Here is a 22,558-nt window from a genome sequence, read left to right on the forward strand (position 1 = left end):
GGTTGCAAAACTCCCTGTAATTTACCAAAGACATTTAGGAAATTTATAAAAAAATATTTTTATTTTTCATTTATTTAATATACGTGTCCATCTGATCCGTTCCATGAGTTTCTAGTAGATATCCCATATGGTTCTGGAGAAAACATCTTATGATATCATTTTAAATTAACTCTGCAGCTCTTCCAACTATTGACTTATTTCACAACCGTCACCAGTTTGACCCCAAAACACTTACAACAAATATATATTGACATGGGAAACCCCAAAATATATATTTTTAAATAAATAAATAAATAAATATGAAGGATTTTCCATACTCATATTAAAACAGCAACAGTTTTAACTATGTTGATGGGTTACATTTAACATAATGTTTTACAGCGTTATGATTCTATTTTTATATTATAAACATCTTCGTTTTGGGGGGAATATCTTTTACATTTCATGAAAATTCCCTAAAAGTCTTGAAAGTTTCCAAAATTCCTAAAGTTACTGGTAATATTCCCGCTCTTTGCAACCCTACACAGCCCTAAATATCTAATAATATACCTTTCCAAGCAATTAATTAGTCGAGGTTTGAAAGTTTAATTTCATTTAGAGTAGCTAGAGCAATGAGCATTGAGAATTCACTACTCAGCCTTTCCAAGACAGTTAATTTGTGAATAGACAATCAAAGAGGTGAATATTAGCATTAGTCGACTGAGCATGAATACCTGATTAGTGCCAAATTAGTTCTGAAAAGAGATGGCAGACAATGTAACTTCTTAATCACACTTCAGGAAATGAGAATAGTAGTTCAAGAAGAATAGAACTAAACACTGCCACAACATTGCTTAATTGCCATGACAACCATAATGTGCCAAGAGAGGGGAAGATATAACCGAAATCTCCCCAAATCCCGACCTTCCCTCCGCAACCCCACCTCCCACCCACACACACCTGAGGCAGAGCACACCTGGGGCATATTCAGGAGGGTACAACGTTGCAGAACCTTCAGATAGAGAAATATATTGTGTAGAACAGACATGATTGGTCATGTAGTTCGGAACGTTTCACCCAACTGAACAGAGCCCCTGAGCAGCACAGAGACCAAGGTAGAAGGGAAAGAGGGCTGCGGTACTTACGTCCTGACTAACCTGTAATGACACCGTGTGGTAGCTGGCCGGGACTCCCTCGTCCTCCTCGTCGTCACTATGGGAACGGGAGGGCCTCTGGCTGGAGGCCTTGGCGCGGCGGGATGCCCCCTCTTTCTCCCGAGGCTTCCTCCTCACACGGGACTTCTGGGAGTCGTACTTGTGGTTCTTCTTCTTCTCATGGGTCCTGTAGCCTGTAGGTCAGGAGAGATGGAGGGACTGTTTTTAGCCATTGTTACAGATATATCCTGAGTGTGAAATGTTCTCCTAATAGTTGACTGATATCTCTGAACAGAGAATGAATGCCCCACTGTTTGCTGCTCCCAAAGGTAATCCAATTTAGCAGTACAGAGACCATGAGACCATGTCTTTACCCTAAGGCGGCGTACAGTGCCAAGACCTGAATGAGTTCAGGACTGGCCATTCTAGTGTAAGACAATGTGCAGTATGATAATAATTATCTTAATTGATAGGTCTATAGGGTATGACTTAGCGCTTAGGAAACTCTCCAGGAAAAAATACATTCCTTTCACGTAAACCCCAAAGGCTATATCAATTCTAATTGAGTAATAGCAGGTTTTAGGGCTGTGCGGTTTCCATTTGCTTCCCATATAGATTAGAGCGGTGCTTAGCGTGAGGTCTTTGATCAACCAAACTTTATTGCTAAGTGTGCAAAGCTGTGTTGACAGCAGGTATCTAAGGGTCTGGAGCGCTGGGAGAAATTAAAAGGCTATCAGTGGTGCCAGGCTTGCACAGTGCACCATCTCCCACTGTAATCCTTGCTTTACTCTAGAGTCTGGATCACTAACAGACTGCTGTTGCTGAATGAATGGGGAGAAGGGCAGCCGAGTGACACAGTCCTCAATTAGGGTTGGTGTGGGGGAGGCAGGGAACCCAGAGTCAGGTTAGTTACTATATAGACATGCATTGAGATCCCCTTCCAAAGGCTTTTAAGAGTAACCACCCAACATGCCAAACTATCACAGCTTAATTTAGAAATTACTCAAACAGTTTGATGACATGTGTTTGCTTGGAAAACAGCATTGATGTAAAGGCAAATACAATGCCGAATTCATTGTTGGAAGATTAAGAAACACTTTGGAAAAAGACTGAATATAAAATTAACCTCAAATAGGAATTGATTTGTCAGTCAACAGGAAGTGATGAAAGAGGAAGTTATACCTCCGTTAAGGCTGGCCTCCACAAACACCCGGATGGCCTTGACACACAGCTCAAAGTTTTCAGGGGTGACATGTGCAGCATCGCGTACTATGAAGGAGAGGGACTCCACACACTTGATGAGGGACTTGGTGTCGTGGAAGCCCATGTCTTGGCCCAGGGTCAGGCTGTACTGGTTCACTAGAGGGTTGAGCAGGGGCTTGGAGCCAGAGGCCGGTACCTTGTTGATGTCCAGGTCATCTTTACCAACCTGCCAATATAAACACAGTGTGAGATGTGCGGTATATTGAGGCATTAACTGACATTGATATGACAAAATAACACAAGCTTAGCTTTACTATTATAGTGTGGCGTTCCACAATAAACAGTGTATTAACGCTATGAAGATCTCTGGAGTTGATCGTCTGAGTACTCAAAAGAAAAGTGTGTGCAGGTGACGCGAGTGTGTGTGTGTGGGCTCTTACCACCAGCCATCCGCTGCTGGCCACGTCCACATCAGTGACAGAGCGGGGCATCCTGGACTTTCCGTGCTCCGTGTAGACCTCAGAGTCGGAGGTGTAGCCCCGGTCCAGACTCACCTCGCTGTGGTGGTGGGACAGCTCACTATCCGACTGGGCACCTGGAACAAAGGTGGAAACAGGACATAGATTTTTTTTTTTATACCAGGCATCAAAACACACCACTAACAGTGTGGACGTGTGCCTTGTAACATAACAGCTGAGCTGTTTGTGTAAAGTCAACGCAATTGACAGTAAACTAGGTGATCATATGGTTTCTCCGCTGCCAAGGCCAACAAAGTAGGCTACCATGCCACGTGATGCCGTACATGTAAGAGGCTGACCTGTGTCGATGTCGGGACTGGTGGAGGTGACCTGGAAGGAGGCGGGTGGTTTGATCCCGGCCCCGATGCACTCGATTAGGGAGAAGAGGGTGAACCAGTCGTCTGTGCAGTGGATGTTGGCAGCGTTGGTCTTGAGCAGCTCATGGAGGCCGTAGGCCACCTCCCGGCTAACCCGGGCCAGGACGTGTGGTTTCATCATCAGCAGGAGACGCAGGGACAGCAGTACCTAGAGATAGGGTGGCAGGGTGGTTAAGTGGACGCCAACGTTGTATAAGACCAATTGCTTGAACTGCCGGTGACCTCGATCTCACTGATTAGGGAATTGAAGTACGTTCCCGACATTCGGCTCACAATTCCTAATACAGTTCAATGTATATACTGCACTAGGTCTCACAGTTCTTGGTCTCACTGCACATTTGAAAGGAAAAGATTAGAAAAACAAATGTGGGATTTGTGGATTCAAGTCCCTGCAACATAAGATGTTTGCCCTGATCGCCACGGTTCACACAGAAAAGGAAGAAGGAAACACTATTAGTTGGCTGTAACAACGTCCATCTGGGTTAGAGATCAGATTGAAAGCCAATTAAAGACCTTATAGAAGAAATGGGACCAAAAGTTACTGCTCCATTTGCAGTTTTCCTCGAAAGAAATTGAGATCCATGTGAGCGAAACTTGGATCCGTGTGGCCAAAACAATTTTTTTTGCACAACAGTCATTTGTCATTGGTTTTACACCAATGCAAATGCTAAACACCGTTTTGCAAAACAGTAGACGCAACTCTTTATCACAAGACACTTTTTGCAAAACAGCAGATAACTCCGTAAATAAGACAAAAAAACAAGAATAATTCAGCTTTAAAAAAACAGATTCTCCCCCCCCCCCCATGGTTAATAACAACCACTCTCAAAAAACAACCTTTACATAACTGGGCGCTTTTAACTCCTTCACAATCAATCCATAAATACATTTGAAAGTGTTCACTAGGGACTTGTTTGGTTTCCCAATGGGATATAAAGTAGAGCACATTCCTATTTTCTTTACATTGCCGAGAAACTGCAATGATATAATAGTTCAAGGTCAATAGGACAGTCACATAATAAACGCTATTTAGGTTACAGGCCAGGTCACCAAGAAACCAGGTCCCTGTTGGAAAAAGATTAGATCAGTAAAAACTTGGCTAATTAAATTGTCCCACTGATCAACACAGACTAAGAATACTGATAGGTAGTTCATCCTGTGCCTTTAAGCCAGAACAAATTAAACATCTGATACCAGTATGATTGCATGAAACATCCTTTTTTTAAAAACTTGTTATACAACAAATTTAAGCCTCCTTTAAGATTGCTGTTAAGCTCAGGCCAGATAAGACCGATTGCAATGGCTAAAGGACACTGACCTAACAAAGCTGCGTGTGTGTGTGTGTGACCATCAAATGTAAATCCCATTGGATCAACAGTCCAATCCTCCAATCACTCAGTGCCATCACTTGTCAGAAAACCTGCATCATCTCTGCATTATCTGTTTGACAGCACAAAACATGCATTAATGCAATGATGTACGCCTAGATAGTTTGGTTTCCGCTCTCGTGTGTGTGTGTGTGTGTACCTGTGAGCTGATGTCCTCTCTGCGCAGCAGGCGGATGGCCAGTCTGATGAGGCCCACCACGGCCCTCTCCACCAGGAAACAGCTCTCTGTAGCCTGGACACACAAGTGGCACAGGTGGTCCCGCACCGTCTGCCATACACATGACACGCGGTCCCTAAACACACACACAAAATATAAGGACTCAATAGCATAACAAAGCCTGATGTTCAAACAGCTGATTTGACTGATGTAATTCCTACTGGACTTGGGACAAAACATAAACAGGCGATCACACGGTCCCTGACTCAAAGCAAACACTGTTTCCTGCCGTACCTATTCTCCATGACGATGCGTAGCAGCATCTCCAGGCAGAAAGCCGCGTCCTCCTCATCATACGTCTCCTCGTCAGGTGTGACTGAGATCAGAGCCTGTCCACAAGAAACAGCTCTTAGTAAACAACACCAGAACATTCTATACTACCTGCATCTCAGAAATTCATATTCAGCCAATCACATGTTAAGATGAACAATATTTGCCTGGACTCTTATGATTACCTTCATCAGCTCCTGTAGAGACTCCAGCTGCAGGAATTTACTCTCCGTGATCAGCTTCTCTGGGTCACATTGCTGGCGCGGGAGTGACAGGTAACAAATCAATTTACCAGACTGACCGTGTATACAAAAGCCACAAAAATGTATTCATAATTTTAAAAAAATCAAACTGCACGATATGAACCATACAGTTGAACTATAACGTACAGTATACTGGTCACCAGAGACAATTTGAACAAGTGTGACAGAGACAAAGCAGTGGGATGAGGGATGATTGGTTTAGTTATGGTACCTTGATACAGAGCATTGCTGCCTGCTTGGCCTCCTGGTTCTCAGTAGAGGGCCCACGTAGACCAGACTGCTCCGCTCCACTCAGAGTCAGCCAGTTCACAAAGCTCAGCACCGCAGACTCGCCCCTGGGAGAGGCAGAGAGAAAGATGGCGAGGATGCTTGGCGATAGCCACCCATTTCACAATATTACTGGAACTGGGTTTAAAATGTCAAAAACTCAAGAGGTTTCACAAGTGAAAGAGCTCAGCCTGCTATGCCAGCGTAACAGATTGTGTGACAGGATTGTGAGGTGACTTACCGATTTGAAGGCGTCTCTTCTCTTTGAAGCGAAATCTTTCCATTTGGCTCCACAAAATCCTCCACCTGTATGGACATTAGCAAACAAACGCCACAAGGAAATTATTTCTGGTTTTATACCAGCAGGCGGCAGTATAACACCCAAATTCAAAAAGACCCATTTCACCCAACAAAATGAAGGTTTCCGTGTTCCATAGGTACTCGAAACATGATCGAGGCCATTTGTTTTTCACAGACCATACAAAAAAACAGTCTTTCTTGGTTATGCCCGTCCCTGTCCATGACCATTGCTAGTTATAAAGAAACAGTTCTGACCTCCACCATGGCCTTAGGCAGCAGCTCGGCTCTGAACAGCTGCAGCATGGAGTCCATGATGTTCTTCCAGCCCTCCCTCAGGATGTCACCGTGCCGGTGGGCCAGGTGGAACACGGTCTTAGCAGCTACCTGGGCCTTCCCGTTACTCCCAAACACCGTGGGAAGGTTCTCCGCCGACTGTATTGAACACACCCAGTGGAACATGTTAGAAAACTCCAGTAGGTGTAATGCTAAAGGTTCCCACATTTGAAATTAAGCACTTACCTCACTGCTGAGCGTTGTAAACTTGCAGAGGGAGATTATCAAATTATCAAACACGTCACTGAATCCACAATGAGCTGATATCATGGCACATTTCCTAAAAAAAGAGAGAGACAAGCAGATTATCATCGCGAATCGCTCTCATTGCCTTCCCCAATAGATGCTTCGTCAGCATCTCCTCAGAACCACAGTGCTGGGTGCAGAAACCCCTGGGGACGCCTAGTGTACCGGAAGCCAGCGATGGCCTTCTGGATGATGGCGTCATCCAGGCTCTTGTCGAAGACGTAGGAGAGGGCGGCGATGGTGGGCCCCCAGGTCATGGTGAACAGGTCATGGTCGTAGCTGCCGGCAGGCACGTGGAGGAAGACCCCCTCGGAGGTGGCCCCCCGGTGGAGCAGCACGCTCCACACGTAATTCTCTTTCACCAGGCCTGACTGCTCGTCTGGCATCACTATCTCGTCATTCCTACAGGACAGAGAATACCACGGAGTGTGTGAACGCCAAACCGACCTTGATCATCTGGGGTGGGTTGTTTGACATAACTTACCGTCAAAGCGCAAACGCTGATACAAATATATCCTCTTGAAATGAGACAGATTTACTTCATTGTGTGTGTGTGTGTGTGTGTGTACAAGTCACAAACATTTCTATACAAGACTATGGCTTACTTGATTGCATTGTAGATGTCCTCCAGCATATCCTGATCGAAGTCTGTATTTCCATTCACACCCTTCAGATTCTTCTTGAATTGCTACATGAAGGTGGGGGGGGACGGACATTAATACTGAATCAGGGCACCATCAACACATCAATCATTGTGGAGCTCTGCCAGCTGGCCTGGCTCTGGCATCCAACCCTTAGGCATGCAATGCGCTTGCTAATTGAGCATCCAACAATTAAGGGGATGGGGGGCCAAGGAGCTTTACCAACGTATGTGTCACTTAATACGGTTAGGTGTGATGTTAGACAAACAGGATCGAGGCCAAGAGCCACAGCAAATAAACAGATCCGCCGTGTGTTGACGGATAGAGTCAAGGCTCCTGGTCGGCTGCGTGCTTCGGCTGATAGCAGGTAAAACAGAGGGGAAACACGAGATGCTTTGCAGTGGGATGGACAGACAGAGAAATGAACACAATGAAGGCTCAGGGGCCATGGGCTCAGGGTTGTGTTTGTCATACCAGTCCCCCTCCACCCCAGAGCGGAGCAGACGACGGTAATAATAGCCGCCACAGACACAAAGCAGCTGGCCGTGTTGCCTGCCAAGTCATCATAGAACTGACATCCAGAGAGCAGAGCTGTTCCACACTTATGGATTTGTTGGGGAGCTACAATGTGTTATGCGGTAGCTGATATTCTATTGCTCTGAATTGTACTCTTGCCAGGATGCCCCGAGTCCATTTTATCCCACATAATATCGTATCATGGCATTTGTATGACACTTGGACGTACCATCGTAAGGACTTTAATCTGTAATTATATACTGTGCTGTAAATAGTCAGCAAATTGAACAGTAGACATTTCATTGCCCCCTAGAAAAATATAAGGTAAAACAAATCAGTTGCTCTCATTGCAGATTAGAATTCCATAATGGCAACTTGGAATACTGTTTGTGGCCCACCCGCGCTCTCTTCAGAACCCTGTCCATGGGACTTGTGTTTAGTCTTCAGGCGCTGTCACTCACACAGAGAGAGGGAGCCAGGACAGCAGAGGACGCCCCCCTCCCCCCGTCCTCTCCTCGTTCACTTCTTCCACCCCTGCCGCCTGTTCACATGACTAACCAGGATGATCTCATCCCACAGACCACCACTGGGCACAGCTGTTACAGGAGGTCTGTCAGACCATCAGAGGGTCTGAAAGAACCAGTACAACATACTAATGTAGGGTGTCTAAAAGGGTCTTAACAGGGTCTCTGGCAAAACCCATCACTGCCTGGCACAAGTGTTCATAAGAAGTGATTGAAATCAGATCTAACATTGGTGGTTGATGAGTGCATTTCTAAGACAATTTGTAGAAGTAGTAGAAAACTTACTATACTTACGAATTGAAGTTAATTTCCATTTTATTTCAATACAAATAAATCTTTGAAATATAAAAAAAATAGTGATGCGTCTTCATGGGAAATAAATTGTGCGCGTTTACCTCAACAGTCATGGGGATGTTCTGCTTGCGCACGTTGTTGTTGTGCTGGTCCGTGTTGAGCATGATGACAGCGTAGGCCAGGGCGAAGCCCGCGTCGTTGGTCATGAAGGGAGAACCGTTCACTTTCTACACACACACACACACACACACACAAATAACCCTCTTTCCATCCATATATACATCAACAGCTGAGTTGCAGGCACTATTTCAGGTATAGTTCCAGACACACACTATAATATAACCACCTTGGGCATAACGTTCAAATATCTATACTGAACAAAAATATAAACGCAACATGTAAAGTGTTGGTCCCATGTTTCATGAGCTGAAATAAAAGATCCCAACGGGCCTCACAACCACAGACCACGTGTAACCATGCCAGCTCAAGACCTCCACATCCGGCTTCTTCACCTGTGGGATCGTCTGAGTCCAGTCACCTGGACAGCTGATGAAACTGAGGAGTATTTCTGTCTGCAATAAACCCCTTTTGAGGGGAAAAACTTATTCTGATTGGCTGGACCTGGCTCCCCAGTGGGTATGCCTATGCCCTCCAAGGCCCACCCATGGCTGCACCGCTACCCAGTCAAGTGAAATCCATAGATTAGGGCCTAATGAAATTATTATAATTGACCGATTACCTTATATAAACTGTAACTCAGTAAAAAAATTGAAATTGTTGCATTTCGATTTTTGTTCAGTATATATTTGTGCTGCTGAAAGTGCAGTCACGACATATGACTGACTACTCAATAGCGGAAAAATACAAGTGTGTATTAAGAATATCTGTAAAGTCATTCAAGGCGATTGTGTATGGAGAGAGACTATGAAAAGACATTACTAGGAATACTTTCCAGGTCACGAGGATGACCCTCTCCGGTTATTTAAGGAGCAGCCAGTGGCTGCTGTTTGTCCCCCTGCCTTTGATCAACAGGCCGGCTCTGTTATGCCAACCTTGCCGTTGGCACTGCTGCATTTTACTATTCCCCTAATTACTTGAGTGATTAATGTCCCTGATTCAGATCTGGGTCGGCGTTCCACTGGACGTAATTACCTGATGATAGGGACAGTTGGTGACAAGGATAGGGACAGTTGGTGGCAAGGATTGCCTTGCCATGCGGTAATGGAAGAAGTGTGAGTCCCTCCGGGTGCCCTGAGCGCGAGAGCGAGAGAGAAAAAACGCCTTTCAAGGGGGGTAAAGGCAGCTGACTTACATGCCAGGTGTCTGTGAAGGTTTCCAAAAGTCGATGGATGACCGGAGCCTCTCCTGGCAGTCTGAAGGCCTCCAGATACAGACGCAGCGCCTCGTCAATACGCAGTCCTTGGAAAGTGAACGTGCTGCACGTGGGAATGGGAGAATGAGTATAAAGCACTAATATGTAGCGTACCAGTCAAAAGTTTGGACACCTACTCATTCAAGATTATTATTATTTTGTTTAATAGTGAAGACATCAAATCTATGAACTAACACATATGGAATCACGTAGTAACTAAAGAAAGTGTTAAACAAATCAAAATATATTTTAGATTCTTCAAAGTAGCCACCAGTTGCCTTGATGACAGCTTTGCACACTCTTGGCATTCTCTCAACCAGCTTCATGAGGTACTGTAGTCGCCTGGAATGCATTTCAATTAACAGGTGTGCCTTGTTAAAAGTTCATTTGTGGAATTTATTTATTTCTTAATGCCAATCAGTTGTGTTGTGACAAGGTAGGTGGTATACAGAAGTTAGCCCTATTTGGTAAAAGACCAAGTCCATATTATGGCAAGAACAGCTCAAATAAGCAAAGAGAAATGACAGTCCATCGTTACTTTAAGACATGAAGGTCAGTCAATTCTGAAAACGTCAAGAACTTTGAAAGTTTCTTCAAGTGCAGTCGCAAAAACCATCAATTGATATGATGAAACTGGCTTTCATAAGGACCGCCACAGGAAAGGAAGACCCAGAGTTACCTCTGCTGCAGAGGATCAGTTCAGAGTTAACTGCACCTCAGATTGCAGCCCAAATAAATGCTTCAGAGTTCAAGTAACAGACACATCTCAACATCAACTGTTCAGAGACTGCGTGAAATCAGGCCTTCGTGGTCAAATTGCTACAAAGAAACCACTACTAAAAGGACACCAATAAGAATAAGAGATTTTGCTTGGGCCAAGAAACACGAGCAATGGACATTAGACCAGTGGAAATCGTCATTTGGTCTGATGACTCCAAATTTGAGATTTTTGGTTCCAACAGCCGTGTCTTTGTGAGACGCAGAGTAGGTGAACGAATTATCTCCGTATGTGTGGTTCCCACCGGGAAGCATGGAGGAGGTGGTGTGGTGGTGCTTTGCTGGTGACACCGTCTGATTTATTTCGAATTCAAGGCACACTTAACCAGCATGGCTACCACAGCGATACGCCATCCAATCTGGTTTGCGCTTAGTGGGGCTATCATTTGTTTTTCAACAGGACAATGACCCAAAACACACTTCCAGGGGCTGTGTAAGGGCTATTTGACCAAGAAGGAGAGTGATGGAGTGCTGCATCAGGTGACCTGACCTCCACAATCACCAGACCTCAACCCAATTGAGATGGTTTGGGATGAGTTGGACCACAGAGTGAAGGAAAAGCAGCCAACAAGTGCTGAGCATATGTGGGAACTCCTTCAAGACTGTTGGAAAAGCATTCCTCATGAAGCTGGTTGAGAGAATGCTAAGAGTGTTGAAAGCTGTCATCAAGGCAAAGGGAGGCTACTTTGAAGAATCTAAAATCTAAAATATATTTTGATTTGTTTAACACTTTTTTAGGTTACTACATGATTCCATGTGTGTTATTTCATAGTTTTGAAATGCAGAATGAGTAGGCGTGTCCAAACTTCTGACTGGTACTGTATATTTTGAAGTATATTCTTAAATTTCCTGTCAGGTCTTTTTTTTTTACACAACTACACACATACACTGAGTATACCAAACATAAGGAACACCTTCCTGATATTGAGTTGCACCTTCCCGTTTGGACCTCAGAACAGCCTCAATTCGTTGGGGCATGGACTCTACAAGGTGTCGAAAGCATTCCACGGGGATGCTGACCCCAATGCTTCCCACAGTTGTGTCAAGTTGGCTGGATGTCCTTTGGGTGGTGGACCTTTCTTGATACACACAGGAAACTGTTGAGCGTGAAAATCCCAGCATCGTTGCAGTTTTTAACACACTCAAACCGGTGTGCCCGGCACCTACTACCATACCCCATTCAAAGGCACTTAAATATTGTTTCTTGCCCATTCACCCTCTGAACAGCACACATACACAATCCATGTGTCAATTGTCTCAAGACTTAAAAATCCTTCTTTAACCCGTCTCCTCCACTTCATCTACATTGACTGAAGTGGATTTAACAAGTGACATCAATAAGGGATCATAGCTTTCACCTGGATTCACCTGGTCAGTCTATGTCATGGCGTTCTTAATGTTTTGTATACTCAGTGTATACAGTTGTGTACTGTATTTGATCATTGTTATGGATTGAAGACAAATCAACTCCTAGGGTTCAAGTAAATAAACTTCACTGCTTCACTATTCATTGCTTCACGAGTAACTGACAAAACCAAGCTTCAGTACAATTAAATGAAGGAGAAGATCCAGAAAGGGTCTTCTTTTAAAACCAACTGGTTGTACAGCACGCTGCCGGGAAATGATAAAGACTCGTACTTGACGAAGCTGTCCAGTAGCTCCATGTGCTTGCGGTCACTGATGAACTCTCCGATCTGCTTCTTGTCGAGGCGGGGGTTCTCCCGGAGCCACTGGGCCACCTCGTTGTTGTCCATGGGGCTGCTGAGGAGACCCTTCTCCTGCAGGAACTGGATGCCTTTCTTAGGCTTCTGGTTGAACTGCTCTGTGCCGCTGTTCAGCAGCTGTAATCATACAAATAAATACTATCACTTCAGTTTAGAGAGACAAACGCCATTGGCATCAATGCATGATTCATGTAAAAGTCAGCGTTTACAGTATGTGTTCGACTGCCATGAAAGTAAGTTATTTAAAACAGATACACAACAAAATGATAAAACCTACCTTCTTTTTATTTCTGATGTCCAACAGCTCTTGAGAATCAGGTAAACAAGACGAGAAGCGTTGAGGCTTTGTCGGTTCTTTCTTCTCAGCTAACAAAAATAAAATAAAGACAATTTTCACTTTTAATTCAATTTCATTCATGGCTATAGAGCGGAATGCTAACCCAGTTCTTGAGGAGACCTGACCACTGGTTAGTAAAACAAAACCTACCAGGTGGTTCTGTCTCCTCCTGGTCTTGTCTGCCCAGTCTCATCTTCTCTGCCATTAGGTGCCCGCTGGTAGGTGGAAGGGGCACGCTGTCAGCCTCTGGAACATTCTGACCGTTGGCACGGTTCACCTGCCTGCCTGCTTCTACAACCACATGACAAACATATTCATGACTACCCCTCTATACACATCTGATACAACTGCAGTCAATGTTGAACAAAGCCCATTATAGTATGAGACTATCATAGCAGAAAGTACATCAAATGTTTGATAGAAATCTGCATACCTGTGGTTGTGTCTACATGGTCATTGGTTGAGCCCTCCCCTTCCACCAACACAGTTTCTGCTGATTGGTCCTGCTGAGCTGTGTTGTTGAGCACCTTAGCCTGGCAGTGGGCCTCAGTGCTGTCAATTACAGTCAGTAGGGCCTCTAGTGAGAGGAGGTGAGTTGTGTAGAGCTGTCCGGACACAGGAAAGGCATTCTGCAAGACAAAATGATACAAACACACCATAGGTCAACAAAAGAGAACAATGTTCCCCTGAAAATGTAAAGTGTGGAGCGTGACGACATGCATCAAATTGAAATTAATAAAAGTATTAAGACAGTAGAGACTCTTCTAATGCAGATTTCAGAAAGTCAAAAGAGCAGGCGCCCCAGTTCCCACCTTGGAGAGCAGCTTGGTGAGGTCTTCAAACAGGTTTGAGCAGTAGAAGTCACAGTCGTGGTTGATGTAGAGCTCGGTGACGAAGCTGGGGATCCTCCAGAGCTGCACCAGGGCCTCCAGGGCCATCTCCTTCATCTCATAAGGCATCTTCATGTTCTCTGACGTGATGATGTCCATCAGCTTCTTCAGATACATCTGCACACACCCCAGGTCATTCGGTTTAGTTGGTTGTTTTACAACGACTCGTGCGCTTGTGTCAAACAATTGTGTGACAATATCGCAAACAAAAGAAAACACTCCAAATACCTCAAGCTGAAACTTCAAATGTCCTCGCATGCTCTCAAAGAGCAAGAAGCAGGCTCGTATGGAGGCGGTACACAGGTTCATACGGTCCACATTTAGCAACTGAAAAAGGAAACATGTTTTGTCATATTGTGTAGAAGACACAATAGAAGGGTCAAGTTCCCCCTCCTGAATAAGCCTGTGGTGTACAGTACCTGGAAGAGGTGTCTGCAGAGCTCGTCTTTGACCAGACCCAGCAGTGACTGGTAGGGGGCAATGTGGGCTGCTTCCAGAGCCACGGTCAGCAGCTGCAGGCCCATGTGCATCATGGCATCTGTGTTGTGGCGGTCATGGGGGTTGGTCAGCGAGATGAGGAAGCGGAAGAGCTCCCGCAGACAGGGCAGACTGTAGGGGATGAGAGCCGCACCTGGGAGGTTAAGAAGAAACACAAAACAGGAAATTATTGACAAAGCAGGATGTGAGTCAGCTAACGTTGATAAACTTATGTTTCAGGTTGAGTCAATAAGATTTTTTCACAATATGTACATTTTAGCAATATTTAGGCAACGCCTTGACCCTGCTCTGTAGTATAACCCTCTGGTGGAGTGAAACACGAGTAGAGTTGCAAAATGTTGGTAATTTTCCCCAAATTCCATGGTTTTCCAGAATCCTAGATTTCCTGCTTATTCCCTCGTAATTTGAGGAATCTTCCAACCACGATATCTGGAAAACCGGGGAATATTGGGACAGTTACCTGAATTATGCAACCCTAGACATGAGATATAAAATAAGACATGGGTAAGAATAAAGGACACTCAGAGACAAGTTGTGGGACAGAGTGCATTCGGAAAGTATTCAGACACCTTGACTTTTTCCACATTTTGTTACGTTACAGCCGTGTTCTAAAATGGATTAAATAAATAAACATCTACACACAATACCCCATAATGACAAAGCGAAAACAGGTTTTTTGACATTTTTGCAAATTACAGACCCGTTGCTATGAGACTCGAAATTGAGCTCAGGTGCATCCTGTTTCCATTGATCATCCTTGAGATGTTGTTTCGACAACTTGGAGTCCAACAGTGGTAAATTCAATTGATTGGACATGATTTGGAAAGGCACACACCTGTCTATATAAGGTCCCACAGTTGACAGTGCATGTCAGAACAAAAACCAAGCCATGAGATCGAAGGAATTGTCCGTAGAGCTCAGAGACAGGATTGTGTCGAGGCACTGATCTGGGAAGGGTACCAAAACATTTCTGGAGCATTGAATGTCCCCAAGAACACAGTGGCCTCTATCATTCTAAAATGGAAGAGGTTTAGAACCAGCCAAACTGAGCAATCGGGGTAGAAAGGAATTGGTCAGGGAGGTGACCAAGAACCCGATGGTCACTCTGACAGAGCTCCAGAGTTCCTCTGTGGAGATGGGAGAACCTTCCAGAAGGACAATCATCTCTGCAGCATTCTACCAATCAGGCCTATATGGTAGAGTGGCCAGACGGAAGCCACTCCTCGGTAAAAAGGCATATGACAGCAAGCTTGGAGTTTGTAAAAAAAAAAAGGCACCGAAAGAACTATCAGACCATAAGAAACAAGATTCTCTGGTCTGATGAAACCAAGATTTAACTCTTTGTCCTGAATGCCAAGCGTCACGTCTGGAAGAAACCTGGCATCATCCCTATGGTGAAGTATGGTGGTGGCAGCAACATGCTGTGGGGATGTTTTTCAGCGGCAGGGACTGGGAGACAAGTCAGGATCGAGGGAAAGACGAACAGATCCAAGTACAGAGAGATCCTTGATGAAAAGCTGCTCCAGAGCACTCAGGACTTCTGACTGGGGTGAATTTTTACCTTCTAACAGGACGGTGACCAAAGCACACAGCCAAGACAACACAGGAGGAGCTTCGGGACAAGTTTCTGAATGTCCCCGAGTGGCCCAGCCAGAGCCCGGACTTGAACCCGATCGAACATCTCTGGAGAGACCTGAAAATAGCTGTGCAGCGACGCGCCCCATCCAACCTGACAGAGCTTGAGTGGATCTGCAGAGAAGAATGGGAGAAACTCCCCAAATACAGGTGTGCTGAGCTTGTAGCGTCGTACCCAAGAAGACTCAAGGATTTAATCGCTGGCAAAAGTGCTTCAACAAAGTACTGAGTAAAGGGTTTGAATACTTATGTATATGGGATATATTTTTTCATCAATTTTCAAAAATGTATTAACATTTGTTTTTGCTTTGTCATTATGGTGTATTATATGAGATTGACTAGGGGGGAAAAAACAATTTAATCCATTTCAAAATAAGGCTGTAACGTAACAAAATGTGGAAAAAGTCAAGGGGTCGAAATACTTTCAGAATGCACTGTAGGTTGAGACATGGGGTGAGACATGTTGAGACATATGAACAGACATGAGACAAGGTGAGACAGAGGGCGAGATGTAAAATGGAACAGGTTGAGGCACGGTGAAACCCAAACTGAACGCCGGTTGGTAGTGGAGGTAAGAGGGCTCACCATCCTCACCATCTCTCTGAGTTTGCTGTGGTGTGAAGCGGACTCCTCGGGGGTTGACGTAATCCATGTCGTGTATTGAGGCCGAGTCTGACTGCTCCGTCACAGACTCTCTGTCCTCCAAGACCTCAGGGATGGACTCCACCGAAGCTGACTGGGCACGATCCACCTGCCTCCCCTCAGACTGGCAGGGGAAACAGAAACAGAGTATGAACATTGATGAGCTCCAACAGACTTAATTCAAATATGCACAAAATGACAACATAGCTGCTTCCAATGCCCCCCCCACCCTCACCCCCACCTGAGCATCCAGGCGTCCAGGCTCTGTGGAAGGGCTAGTTGCTGTGCCTGGGGTGGTGGCGACAGAGCTGCTCTGGTCCAGGTCTGTCAGGTCCTCTCTGGAGGTGGCCTTGGAGCAGGTGTCCAGGCCGCTGTCTGTGGGGCTAGACATGGAAGAGGCCATGCTGTCTGGGACAGACAAACTAACCTGCTCGATGAAAAGGTCACCACCTGGTAGACACAAACACACACCGACCATGGTTAGATACATCAGATGTTTTGTGGTTGGAGACCGCCTCTATAGACGTATTCACAATATACATTTTTCCACTTTAGAGTGCCTGACAGTATAAATGTTGATATATCTATGATGTTTAAATTTGATTGACATAAAATGAAGCCCCCTTGGACCAAATATGATTTGATTTACAGAAGAGGCATTTGCTCATTACTAAAGGAAGCGTTTGTTATTGATGTTGTAGCGTGGCATGCATTGATATCGTCGGTCAATGGTCTGTTTTCCGGGTTATTGCAACGTGGTAGCAGTAATAGATGAAAAGTTAATTTAAAAGATCATAGAAGTGCTGGAGTGGGGTGTAGCAGTCCCGACCTCTGACCACTTATGCCCCGACGGCAAAGGGGGTTCAAGCCTCTGCTCGGCAGACGATCCTTCCTTAATGTACCACCTCCCATGTCTATCCCCAGGACCTGGTTTCTAATAAAATCTCACCAGTGAGGTTGTTGTTGCTAAGGGTGGCGGGAGGGGCCTGCTCCAATCCGCCCGAGGCGCTTCGTACCATGTGATGGGGGGGCCGGGGCGAGCGTTTCTGCTTCTTCCACTTTGATGACTCGCTCATCCCACCAGCGCGCATCTTCAGCTGGAACCAGTAGAACACACTCAGTAAACAGTCACACACAACCGCTGACTATGCGCTTGGCTAGGGGGTGTTGTAATATCACATTGTACAGATGAGGGTATTGCATCAGGTTGGACTTTTAAAAGCAATAGGATCCTTCTGGACCATTTACACACTTGGACAGTGACCGCCTTAAAACAGAAAGTAACAGACCGACATCTGAAAACACAAGACAGTGACCGTACACAAAAACGCAGCCACATGCTTCATTCTGTTTAGCAAATGCTGAGACTGCATAGAAGTATCCCCAATGGCAAGATACAATATACCTATGAGGGTGAATTATAAAGACTATACAACAAAAAGTGACAATCACAAGAAACAAATTCAAGCAAACCATCAAAAAAGGCACGCATTAAGATCCGTTTCATTCTACAAACTAACCCCATGGCATGGTTTGTGTACTCTACACATCTAACAAAATCAATACATTTATCATTAGATGCATCTACAATATGGTATACAAATATTTTAACAATTTTGGCCCCCATCGCATTGTGTATGAATCTTCCAAAGGGGGTGGCAAATGGGTTCTGAACAAGAAGGGAGGAGGGGCAGGGTGGATAGGAAGGAGGGATGGTCATTCTCCAACTGAGGCACCAGAGTCTCCTTACCTGCACTCGTTTGTTTTTCCACAAGATATTGTAAGCCTCAGGAGAGAAGGGGGCAGGTGCCCGTGATTAGTGATGGACGACATTTTAGCAGTAGCACACAGACAAGACACTCAGTCAGTGATGCATGGGGGGGGGGGGGGGGGGGGGGTCCGAACAGAGCACCATGCAAACTCCCCAGGGATGGGTTTGTTTGGGGAAGGGGTGGTGGGTTAGGAGGCTCCATACGAAGACGTTCAAGAATGAGCAGACAAAACAGTGAAGGGCAGGCAATCAGACAGAATGGCAGATTTCATACTGGAGCTGCTTCAAGCCCATTACTATGTTTATTTGTACGATTTGTACATTTGGAGTCTAGGTTTGATGAGGTATGATTGTGAAACAAAAGTCACTTGGAGTTTTTTTGTGGTGTGAGGCTAAACCAGAAATGTCAGCGAAATGTCCGATCTAAGCTACACGATGCAAATATACAAAAATGGGTATGACTACAACTTATTTTGTCGTACAGCCTGAAACTATTAGCCAACATTTATTTTCCATTAAATTAAGTTTCATTAAGTTGTTAAGTGGGAAAAACTATTTGAATAATGGATGTAAAATTTGTGTTATGGAAATATGAAATTCCTTGAAACCAAAGTTCTAAGAAAATGCTGAAATATCCCTCAAATGCATCTTCATGCATTCACTCCAGAAAGCCATGCTATCCTGGCCCATTTCAATGCACTAGCGAGAGCCAATGGAAAGTTGTGGCTTTATCAAGTACCCTCTCTAAGCCCCTCTGATTGGTGTTTATAGGCTGTTCTGCACAAATAAGATCCTGTGTGTCCAGGATACAGGATGGGATCTGTGGGAGGGAACACAGGCAAATGAGCAGTTTGAACTCAAAGAAAATCAACAAAGGACCATTTTTTTTTTTGAAGGCAGCATCCGATGAGACAGAGGTGATACTGGGAAAGAACGCCATCTTGATGGGTGGAAGCAGAGGGAGGGAAGGGCATTTGGGGTATCCAGTTTCAATCCTGTACCACAAGACAAGATATTATTATTGTGTAAAGACACTTTTCTGTTTAGCTGTGAGGGAGTAGACACCCAGTAAAAAAGGTTAAATTTCTTCCCTGTTGGATACTTCATGCACTCTAGTTTCAGAACCAATAGAGGGTTTGTTGCGGTGGCCATCCCTGCAGAGTACAATGATTATTCACAGCACCATGGGGATGACAGGAACAAGGGGAGACAAAGGGAGGGGGTATTGCAAGCAAATTAGTCATAGCCAGAGAGTAGTGGCACATTCAACATCTAGGCCTAATTTGAGTTTACCTTCTTCATGTTAGCACCCACAAAACTTTTGGCCTCTTCTTTAAATTGGGGTAGTCTGGAAGAAAAACGGAAAATAGATGTCAATTGTCTGATCAAACGATTCTTTCCTCCCTCTGTGTTGAGCCCCTGTGCCTTCTCAACCTCTACTGTCAATTCAAGGTAATTCATTCATCAGCCACCGTGAGGCGAGAGGAAACCTGATATCCACACCAACAAAGCAGTTTGTCCATTTGCAGACAATATTTAAAGATGAGTCACTTTCAATTCAACCTGCACACTGAATATGCAGGGTGAGAGCACAGATGGTTTTAAGACCTAGAAAACTTTGTGACGCCAAGGGAAGTAGCTACATGCATAACACCGTTTAGACTAACATGGAGACTAGTCTGAATGTTCTTAAATACCACACTGAAAGAAATATATTGTGTAACCTCAATATCCATGCAGGGACAAAGAACCTGTACATTTGTTGGTAATCTTAGCTGAAATAATATGTAATCTCTCAAAGGCTTGCAGACAGAAGAAGATAAACTGCTGGTGTACAAGTTGACAATTGCTTTACAAAGTTATTTTTTTAACTAACCAAACTTCCATGAAAATAATCATAAACAGACAGAGAGCGAGAGAGAGAACAATGCTTATGAGGCACTAGGCTGACAGAAGACAGAAGCAATCTGTCTCGGAGTGCATTTATTCCCGGACCCAGATGAGCTTGGTGAGATGAGCTGTGCAGCGTAATGTTCTCTAATGCATCACACATTGTCTGAGATCCTTGTGCTCTGTGGACTCTTGGGCTTTGCGGCGAATGAGATGTCACTGGCTGTCTCACACACACACACACACACACAGAGAGAGAGAGAGAGACAGGCCCCTGACGTTAACTCCCGCGTTAATAGTCTTGTCTTGCAAGCTCGATTATTGGATGATCTGTGGGTCCAACAGATTAACATCCCTAATACTTTCAGCAGGCGATCTAAGCCTCCTCGTGAACACTCAATGAGATCCGCTGCTCATTACGCCCAGCCTGGGGGGGGGGGCTGCCCAAGGCGCTCACATCTTTATTATTTATTATGGACGAGCTGTGGACAAGAGGGGGGGCTGGCCAGCCAATAAAGACACCGACAAATGAGGACGTGGTGTTATAGGCATCCTCAAGGTACTTGGATGTTGGGAAAAGGGCAGTAATAGGCCTACTTTTTTTTCTACCACGGACACAGACGCCTCCTTTGACTGCAACGGCTGTCATTATTTTCTATTTGAATATCCGACAACCAATACACAGTGCTGTAAGAAATATGATAACAAGCTGCTACAGTGCATAACAACTCCCAGCACTGACACAAACGGACCAAGAACGTGCTGACGGTGACTTGGTGATATCAACTGGCTCTATTGTGAAAGACAACACCATGTTTTTTAACAAATCCTGCATCAAATAGCCTCGTCTGACATCCACGCGCCTCCAAGACAGAATTACACCGTGACTATATTTTGTTTGTTCTCGCGGTGGTGGGGGGGGGGGGCTCTAATACATTTAGAGAATGAGACGACTCTATTCACAATTATTTTCGGATCATTTCTGGCAGGATTAATGGCCATGCTAATGCTGCATGTGTGGGTTTATGGGGGAGCCACTCCTCTTCATCTATATGCAGATCATACATCTGGCGCTCATCCCCTCGTCTGTGAGACGATGTGAGTGGAAGTCTAATGTATGGGCCTCTGGGAGAGGAGGTGGGGAAGCGATGTGGAGCCACCCCATGCTAAATACCGGTAGAAAAGGCATGTTATTGCATTAGTGAACCAGTGACCTCTGAATGCAGAGGCATATTAAGATGCAAAGTGTTGCTGAGGACGTTAACGTATTTAACCATAATACCTATTGAGGCTTCCAAGGCATTATACACCACCACCAGTTGATGGTAAAACAACTTTAGCATTAAAATCTTGAACGATGACCATTGTTGCTTTAACGTCAGTGGTGTAGTGGAGGGTATACACAGGTATATGCCGTATTCTTCCGAGGAGCATTGCGTGTACTCACTTCTTAATCCCCACTGATGCGTATCAAAGTGGAGGTATACGCCTATCAATTAATTTTATTTATTTATTTTTTACCCCTTTTTCTCCCCAATTTCGTGGTATCCAATTGTTTAGTAGCTACTATCTTGTCTCATCGCTACAACTCCCGTACGGGCTCGGGAGAGACGAAGGTTGAAAGTCATGCGTCCTCCGATACACAACCCAACCAAGCCAAACTGCTTCTTAACACAGCGCCCTCCAACCCGGAAGCCAGCCGCACCAATGTGTCGGAGGAAACACCGTGCACCTGGCAACCTTGGTTAGCGCGCACTGCGCCCGGCCCGCCACAGGAGTCGCTGGTGCGCGATGAGACAAGGATTTCCCTACCGGCCAAACCCTCCCTAACCCGGGCGAAGCTAGGCCAATTGTGCGTCGCCCCACGGACCTCCCGGTCGCGGCCGGTTACGACAGAGCCTGGGCGCGAACCCAGAATCTCTGGCCTATCAATTATTTAGTACAATAGAGAAATCATGCACAAAGTAGCTAACACAAAGCACTTGAAATATATTAATGTGCTGCACACATAACGGTAGCCTAGTTTGAGCAGAATATCATCTGTGGACAGCGAGAGAGCACACAGCTCTCAACTGGTTGTTGCATTGAGCAGCTCACAGAAGAACGACATTGGTAGCCGGTAGGTAGGAAAGACGTTTCAATGTATATCTACCAGTAAATGGTAACTAAGGCAACAATGGGTATGCAAACAAGGTACTGAAAAAAGTTTGGTGTGAAGTCTTGGTTGAATCTTTGCGATGTGCACGTCAGTCATCATGGGCTGTTTGAATGAACACGTCTAAAAGGATTTCCCCAAAAACCTTCCCAATTAAATATTGACTGAAGTAAGCCTACCCTGTCAAAATGCTAGTGATGATTTGTATCAATCAGGAGGGGCATTTGTTTTGCAAACTCTGCAATAGGATATTGTACAGTACCTAAAAAAAGTGTCTCCTGATGTGGTTTAAGAATTGTGGTAGAACCGTATTTTAAAAATATATTTTTATTTAAAAAAAGTAGATTATGAGAGTGACAACCTGATAAATCTATAGG

At 44.9% G+C, this 22,558-nt stretch overlaps 1 protein-coding gene across 10 annotated transcripts in view; it reads right to left on the reverse strand.

Moving 5' to 3' along the window:
• The window catches only part of LOC110528038 (Golgi-specific brefeldin A-resistance guanine nucleotide exchange factor 1), a 79,445-nt gene that overhangs the window by 8,741 nt on the left and 48,146 nt on the right, over positions 1-22,558 (reverse strand). For 4 of the 10 annotated variants that reach the window (XM_036983850.1, XM_036983834.1, XM_036983826.1 and 1 more), the window contains 27 exons: positions 19,430-19,484; positions 18,876-18,956; positions 17,315-17,462; positions 16,607-16,815; positions 16,309-16,489; positions 14,010-14,221; positions 13,819-13,917; positions 13,513-13,707; positions 13,134-13,329; positions 12,851-12,991; positions 12,641-12,729; positions 12,278-12,480; positions 9,803-9,926; positions 8,592-8,717; positions 7,121-7,203; positions 6,681-6,917; positions 6,456-6,549; positions 6,192-6,368; positions 5,878-5,942; positions 5,581-5,704; positions 5,292-5,363; positions 5,071-5,165; positions 4,759-4,912; positions 3,154-3,379; positions 2,777-2,931; positions 2,316-2,562; positions 1,125-1,327 (listed from right to left, as the gene is read on the reverse strand). In XM_036983850.1, the coding sequence (XP_036839745.1) occupies positions 1,125-1,327; positions 2,316-2,562; positions 2,777-2,931; positions 3,154-3,379; positions 4,759-4,912; positions 5,071-5,165; positions 5,292-5,363; positions 5,581-5,704; positions 5,878-5,942; positions 6,192-6,368; positions 6,456-6,549; positions 6,681-6,917; positions 7,121-7,203; positions 8,592-8,717; positions 9,803-9,926; positions 12,278-12,480; positions 12,641-12,729; positions 12,851-12,991; positions 13,134-13,329; positions 13,513-13,707; positions 13,819-13,917; positions 14,010-14,221; positions 16,309-16,489; positions 16,607-16,815; positions 17,315-17,462; positions 18,876-18,956; positions 19,430-19,484 (3,991 nt within the window). Of the gene's footprint in view, positions 1-1,124; positions 1,328-2,315; positions 2,563-2,776; positions 2,932-3,153; positions 3,380-4,758; positions 4,913-5,070; positions 5,166-5,291; positions 5,364-5,580; positions 5,705-5,877; positions 5,943-6,191; positions 6,369-6,455; positions 6,550-6,680; positions 6,918-7,120; positions 7,204-8,591; positions 8,718-9,802; positions 9,927-12,277; positions 12,481-12,640; positions 12,730-12,850; positions 12,992-13,133; positions 13,330-13,512; positions 13,708-13,818; positions 13,918-14,009; positions 14,222-16,308; positions 16,490-16,606; positions 16,816-17,314; positions 17,463-18,115; positions 18,152-18,875; positions 18,957-19,429; positions 19,485-22,558 lie in introns of all 10 variants that reach the window. The other 6 variants (XM_036983843.1, XM_036983836.1, XM_036983838.1 and 3 more) reach the window with 6 other exon arrangements.

The sequence above is a fragment of the Oncorhynchus mykiss genome, chromosome 1 (genome assembly GCF_013265735.2).
Source record: "Oncorhynchus mykiss isolate Arlee chromosome 1, USDA_OmykA_1.1, whole genome shotgun sequence".
Taxonomy (NCBI): Eukaryota; Metazoa; Chordata; class Actinopteri; order Salmoniformes; family Salmonidae; genus Oncorhynchus; species Oncorhynchus mykiss.